The sequence below is a fragment of the Lotus japonicus genome, chromosome 3 (genome assembly GCF_012489685.1).
Source record: "Lotus japonicus ecotype B-129 chromosome 3, LjGifu_v1.2".
In the NCBI taxonomy this organism is placed as follows: Eukaryota; Viridiplantae; Streptophyta; class Magnoliopsida; order Fabales; family Fabaceae; genus Lotus; species Lotus japonicus.
In genome coordinates this window covers 17,881,968-17,889,185 of record NC_080043.1, presented here as the reverse complement: position 1 = coordinate 17,889,185, position 7,218 = coordinate 17,881,968, and the positions used below count along the sequence as shown (strand labels likewise).

At 34.5% G+C, this 7,218-nt stretch overlaps 1 protein-coding gene across 1 annotated transcript; it reads right to left on the bottom strand.

Annotated features, from left to right (window-relative positions):
• Nucleotides 1-5,724: 5,724 nt before the first annotated feature.
• Nucleotides 5,725-7,088, bottom strand: LOC130748608 (protein EPIDERMAL PATTERNING FACTOR 2-like). The gene is made up of 3 exons (XM_057601840.1): nucleotides 6,501-7,088; nucleotides 6,158-6,207; nucleotides 5,725-6,062 (listed from the first exon to the last, which is right to left on the bottom strand). Exons 1-3 carry the CDS (start codon nucleotides 6,598-6,600, stop codon nucleotides 5,862-5,864), a joined length of 351 nt encoding a protein of 116 aa, XP_057457823.1. The 5' UTR covers nucleotides 6,601-7,088; the 3' UTR covers nucleotides 5,725-5,861.
• Between the last annotated feature and the right edge of the window lie 130 nt (nucleotides 7,089-7,218).

Below are 7,218 nucleotides of genomic sequence, written 5' to 3'. Positions count from 1 at the left end.
GGGGTTGGATGCTTCTAGTGCTAGCAATGTTGGTTTCTTAAGAGAAGGTACCCACTGAGGCTCTGTTCCCTGAAGCGGGGTTGGATGCTTCTAGTGCTGGCAATGTTGGTTTCTTAAGAGTGTCTTGTTCTTCCAATACGCCAGGCTGCAGTCGTGTTCGTGAGGGCTTGCTGGTTGTTGTGGAGGCTACGGTGACGAAGCAGCGGAGAAGAGGTCGACCTAGGAATGTCTTTACGCTAGGGAAGCCGAAGGAACGTGGAGTCGTGATTAATGAGGTTGCTGAGATTCTAAGGGTTGAGGTTTTACCTGAAAAGGGTTATTCTTTAATCCATCTTGAAGCTCGGGGTTCTAATCGTACATTGACGTGAGCTCGAAGGTACTTTCTTATTTTCAAAGAACTAGGAGTTGTCCCTACTAGGTCTGAGGAGGAAGCCATTCAAAGCCTTGCCAATCATCTCATCACTAACTATCCGAGGCTATACGAGGTTCTTTAGCGGGATCGTCTGGTTTTGGCTGGCTCGTTTTTTTTCAAGGGTTTTGTCTTTGTGTTTGTGTTGTTTCTTTGGTCCCTTGTTGGCTTCTACGAGGTTTTTCTCTCGTTCTCTCATGTTGTCCCTAGGGTGTTCTTTTTGCTGGGTTTAGTCGGTCTTTAGGGTGTTTGGGGCGCTTTATGTTGCTTTGCGGCTTCTAGCAATCTTTTTGCTGTGTCGATACTGGCAGAGTTGTTTACTTGCTTGAGAGCCTTCAAGGTTTTTGCTAATATAATTTTAACTTTCTAAAAAAATAAAACCTTACAAAGAGGAGAGGTTTGAATTGGTGAAGTCTTGGTCATTGTCCTTGAAGGAAGACTAGACTAGGCTTCGGGAGGATGCTGATTGAATCTCCCAATACACAATGACAATGAAGATTGATGGAGAAGTGCATACAATTACACTTGAGAAGGAGATAAGCACGTTTTATCAGCCATTGGTGGCTGATTGAAGTCATAGGGATACACCGGTGTCTGTGGACTCAGATGAGGATGTTAATTCAAGGTCGATGGAGAATCATGGCCATGAAGGTGATGATAATGAGGTGGAAGCCAACGGGGACATGCAGGTACTGAGGTGGTAGGGTAATGTAGAAAATTCAAATGCCATATTTCCAAAGGATTGTGTTAAAGCTTGTAAAACTGTTAGTCTGTTACATATATTGTGGATGTGGGGAGAGATTTTAGGAGCAGTTAGGTGTGGCAATTATGACGTGTTTATAAGAGCTTTCTATTTTCAAATGGATTTTTGAGATTCAATAATCCTATTAATGGATTTTGTAACATCCTGATTTCTCACGTTTTTAGAACAAAAAACCTACAATTTTTTTTACAAAACACACTTACTAGTCATTAACGAAACCTCATTAAATAAAGAGAAAAAGGATGATGCACCGGGGTGTAAAGTTTTTTTACACCGTCAACCAATCAGATTTCAAGGATGTGCCACGTCAATTAATGAAATTAAATAAAATGAGAGATTTTCTCACATCCTTAAAATCTAATTGGTTGACGGTGTAAAAAAACTTCACACCGTCGGTGCATAGAAATTAAACTCTTAAATAAACCATCGTTAAAAAACCAAGGCCAATATAATTAAAGCCATTATTCAAACCAAGCAATCAAAAGCAAACTTCAAAACAATACTTGCTTCTTGTGCCACCACGCAGGGCAACACAGAAGGGGTGCTATTCGAAAAATGAAAGTAAGTTACAAGATCCAATGGAACACACTAGCTGGTCGACTCACTAACCCAAGACTCTACTTAGGCAAACCCCTTGTAGCTTAAGCATGGTCAATATAACACAAATCACTTCTAAAGCTATTTAAACATACTACAAACATACTATTCCCGGAACCAAAAAGTTGCAACTCCGACAAGTGTCATTCCCTCATTAAGCTTTCTCTCTCATACTATAATGAGTAGGTAAATGATGTCATATTTATATTTTTTGATTTTTTGAGAATTTAAATATTAAATAATTTCATATTTTTGAAAATAATTAATGTATTAATATTGCATTTAATAATTATTAATGACATTATAATAAATTAATAAAAGTCAATTGTTACTTTTTTCGAAAATAACTACTATTATATTAATTTGACATTTAATTTTTTTAATAATATTAAAATAATTAATAAAAGTTAATTATGACATTTCTACCATTAAGATTTTGACAGTTTTTTTTTTACTGATTCTGGTTATTTTTTATATAAAAAAAATAAAAAAATTGAATGTAATATCTTACGTTCAAAATGATATCAAATATCAAAAAAATTGATATCAAATAGTTTTAAAGGATTGATTTAGAAATGAACTTTATATTTAGGTGTTGTCTAAATGACCCAATAAAAGTTTGGGTTAAATAACCATCATCCAATCACATTGAAGATAAGATAGTTGAAATTTCTATATTTTATTTATTAATTTATTTCCAACTCACTTATCTCCAATGTGATTGGATGATGAATTATTTGACCCAAACTTCCTCATGGGTCATATAGACAACTCATTCGTATATATATCTGAAAGATTAAAATGGTTTTGGTATATTGATTTAAAACATCACAAATTAGGAAAAAATGGAATTAGAATGTAACTAGGAGTAGAATAAAAAAACTTAAATAGGCGATATACGTAGGTATTTCAAAAAGAAAAACGAGGGAGGAAATATGAAAAGGTCTGATGTATGCCGACAAAATACTACTATTCCATCTGTGCACGACACGTGATCAATACTAGTTTATTCAAATAACAAAATTTACTTACTTTAACAATTAAGGTCAAGGGGCCCTTAATTAAACTTTGCAAAATTAAGGAATTATGCTAATGACTCAAGATTTAAGGTCAAGGGGCCAATTTCAAAAAAAAAAAGGTCAAGGGGCCCTTAACTAGTCTTTGCAAAATTTAGTTACTTTAATTTTAAGAACAATTATGCTAATGACTCAAGATTTGACAGAGATGATATTCATGAATTAAGGAATCAAAGGTGAGAATAAGGGGCAAAAATTAAGTGGGAGGTTTAATACTTTGTTAATGTAATGGCCTCCTGGTTCATGTATAAGGGAAGAATGAAACAACATAAGCAATGCATGTTCATCTTTGTATTGAAAACTGCGTTGGATTATTTTAACCTAGCTAGTTCGGCCTCCAGGTTCATTGTGTGATGAACAACATAGAACATGAGATTTCGTACGGAAAATATATAAAATTGAAAAAATGGGAAAAGGGAAAACATTGTGTTATTGTATAATAATATAACCACTTGATTAATTGATTGAATTTTTCACCCTTTATATATTCCAAAAGGTGACCCCTGAGACCGGCGTTCTTAACAATTTCAACAAATGTAACTACAAATGCAGTGACTCGTAGTTGTATCACATTTTCCGGTTACACTGCGTCCTGTTATTACTTCTTTGCAAATGCTGTCACATGCTGAAGGATCTGTAGCCCCGCAAACATAATCTGGCACATTATATGTACATATGTCCGCCTTTGACATCTGCACTTGATTTCCTGCATAAAATAGTTTATTCAATCATGCACAATCACTAGCCAAGCAACTAAAACCAATAAATCAGAAAGGAAAAAACGTAAGATCTTGAATTTATAAAAATGCTATATGCATACCAAGATCAAGGGAGAGAACCAAAAGGAGAATGGAAAAGTAGGAGATAATTTTCATTGTGTGTATATACTTTGAAAATAATGTTTAGCTTTCACTTGTGAAATCGAATGTAAGAGAGGTTCTTTAGTTTTATATGCATTCAATAAAGTAACGCGCCATGTGATGTAATTAAAATTGAATATTTCGTTTCCATATTTATATATCAATTTCTACTAAAATAAAATGTTGACTTGAAGAAGTATTATTGACAAATTAAGTAAAAAATAAATTTTTAATGATATTTGACTTTATTAAAAATATAATTAGTAATATTTTGATAATGAAAATTGAATAGTTAAATAATACATATTGCTCAAAGTTATTTATTCAAGATACCAAGTAATTAATTTCCATTATCAATTACATGAATAAATTAATTTTTAAAGTTAATAATTAATAACTTAATAATTAATAAGTAAGGTCAAAATCAATGATTAAATTTAGATGATATATTAATTTAATGATATTTTAAATCATCATTAAGAATAAATTATTAAATTTTAAATAATTAAATAGAAATTGGTAAAATTTGAAAAATATTTTTAATGAAAATTCTATGATGATGATATGAGTAACAAATACTTAATATTATTTTTTAAGTACATTAATCATTAAGTTAAGAATAAGAATTTGGGCTGATAACATGTTTTGTTAATTATGGTGTTACTGCTCATATGTGGTATTTGTGATTGCTTACATTGCCTGATATTGTATGTTGTTGTGTATCGTATCGTCTTATGATGAACTGTTATACGAAATTGGACCTCGCACTTCTTCCTCTGTGGATGTACCTCAGGCGTCACCACCAAACTATGACGAGTTCGGGGACGAGGACCAGACGCACAATGTACCACAGGCATGTTTGGCGTGCCTTCTTGGGTAGAGTGCTTGCTGTGTTAGGGCAAGGCGCATAGGGTTTTGACCGGTTGGGTCTGTATTTGTGGGATAGGGTAGGTTCTATACATTGCTTTCATGCGGTTCTTCTGTATCGAGATCTTACGGTGTATATCGGACTTATGGAGTCTTCTTACTTACAGGATTTCATTATCGAGTCTAGTTCTTTATTTTATGTGTTGTATATGTTATATGCATCTATCGTTACCTTCAGGTACTTGCCTTGGTTGAGGTCAAAGGTATATTTATTTATTGTTGGGAGTATGCATGATATGTTTTGAAAATGCTTTGAAAATAATTCACCTGCACTTTTTATGCAGTTAAAGAAAACAAGATATTTATTTATGGAAGGGTTATTGTGGTGACCCTCGAAATTCAGAGCATTACACGTTGCATTCGTGCGTCCCATCAAGGTCAATGAAGCCCTACCTAACTCGTAAGTGATGCGCTCAATGAAGCTAAGCCCACATGCAATCACACTCACAACCACGCAGTGAGACAGGTAGATGGATCCAATGACCACCCGGTCAGAGCAACGCCCCAATACACCGTACCACGATACCTAGGAAACCCCAAACCCTTCTTTTACAAGTAAATCAAAGGCGACTTAACTTCATATTTTCTTACCCCGCTTATTATCCACTCTCTAACTTAGGGTTCTCGGAATGTTAACGAGCAGGTCCTCACAACTCATCATTCGGCCAAGAACGAAGACCCCCTAGCAGACTTCACTATCATTCTCATTAGAAGTTCCTCAACATAACCCATTTTTGTCATCCCCCACAGTCCACAAACACTCATGTAGGTAATTTGGTTGGATTATGGATGAAGACTTAACTCCCTACTTCATTGTTGAGGTGAACACATATCATTGTACAGGTCATGGTTGATATATTTTAATATATTGTAAACTTTTAACTTTTTTTTTTGATAAGCCATAACTTTTAACTATGTAATTGACATTTTACGAAATCGTTCTTCCATTCGCCTTAGATGATTTACTTAGCTTAGATGGCTAGCTGTTTTTATTTTCGATAGGAATAGATCTTTCATCTTTAGTTCATTTTATATCTGGTTTAGGACAGGGTCATTTTAAAAACCACAAGCAAGCAACAAAAAACAGAGTCATGAAAATTTCTTCCATGGTTTTGAACCGTGTTTCTAATCAATCTAAGCATCTCCAAATGGTAAAATTGTCTAACTCAAATCACTATCATCTTCAGAATTACAACAATGATCAACAAAATAAAAAACAAAATTAATGGTCATCGATTGGAGGGTACATGGTAGTATTTTCCTTTACAGATGCATTTGTAAACCATGGGGCAAGACTCTGCAATCGTGCACTTGAAACTCACCATGACCCTCTTGCAAGGAGAGCACGGTCCACATGCATGAGAACAATCTGGTATAGTGGAGCCGGTTGGGTAGAGTTCCATTCCCACATTGTCTTGTCTTGCTTCCTCCTACAAAATCACAAGTAGGTACATACAACAATTAGTTATTCCCATCCTTGACCAACACACAAATGAGTGAACTTACAATAATTAAACTATCAAACCTTTTGATCTCTAATTGCTGCTTTCTCTTCTTGCAAACTTGTCAACCTAGCTGAAAAACAGGGGAAAATGCACATGTAAAATCCTCATAAATAAAACCTGTTTGACTAGTAACACTGTCACAACTAATTTTTCAAGAGATAATATTTTATTTAAACCACAACTATCTTCCGCTAAGATAATCTTGTTCAAGCAAGGTAAGACTGCTATGGACGGCAAAACTCTTCAAGTAAATTTGACCATTAAACTAGCTTGAAAATCAATTTCTTCAGGCTTTTAAACACTGGCTATTGTATGAAATAGGCATGAAGCTATGCAGAGTAAAACATTATATTTCTCACTTACCATGATTTGGGATCACCCTAAGGCTCCAATCAACAGAAACGACCATGAAGAAAATCACAATGAGGAACAATTTGTGGGTCCCAAGCGAGAAAGTAGTCATATTTGCAGCAACTATACAAACTCAAGTGGCTTGAAATCAGTGTGCATTACTAGCAGAGCGAAAATGTAGGCTAGTGAGCAACAGGCCTAAAGAAATATGCCTACAGTTTGAAGACTTTATTGATGGCTTAGTTGGAATATATACATGAAGATTCAAAGTGTTCCTATTAAATGTGTAACAAGGTACAGCTGCAGCATTTCACATGATCCGGCACCCTACTATTAAAGACTTCACAAGTTCTGGTGAGTCCCCAGATATAAAATTGAAAAATGATCGTTATCACCATAAACTACTGCTATAAATGAAGAGGGCATTTATGAACTTCAATAATAATTTCAAGCCAATATTAATTGCTACATTTACTGTCACACAGGTTTTAGAGCAAGCAGATTGGAAAGACGGCTGCTACACTCGCACGGTTTCACCTATCAGAGGAAATGAAATCAAGAGGAGGAGCAGAAAATAGATGTTTGAATGATGGCATTAATTGAAAGTTTGAAACAAACTGAACAAGTGAAAACACATGCGGACTTGTATAAAATCACAAGTGAAATTGAAATAAAATAGAGAGAAATGAGAGATATTATGAATGATGTGATAGAAAAAAATAGATGAAAT

Coding starts and splice junctions, on each gene's coding strand:
- LOC130748608 (XM_057601840.1), bottom strand. CDS start 6,600: ATGACTACTTTCTCGCTTGGGACCCACAAATTGTTCCTCATTGTGATT. Junction 6,208..6,500: donor TAGGGTGATCCCAAATCATG/GTAAGTGAGAAA, acceptor CCTGTTTTTCAG/CTAGGTTGACAAGTTTGCAA. Junction 6,063..6,157: donor CAGCAATTAGAGATCAAAAG/GTTTGATAGTTT, acceptor GTGATTTTGTAG/GAGGAAGCAAGACAAGACAA.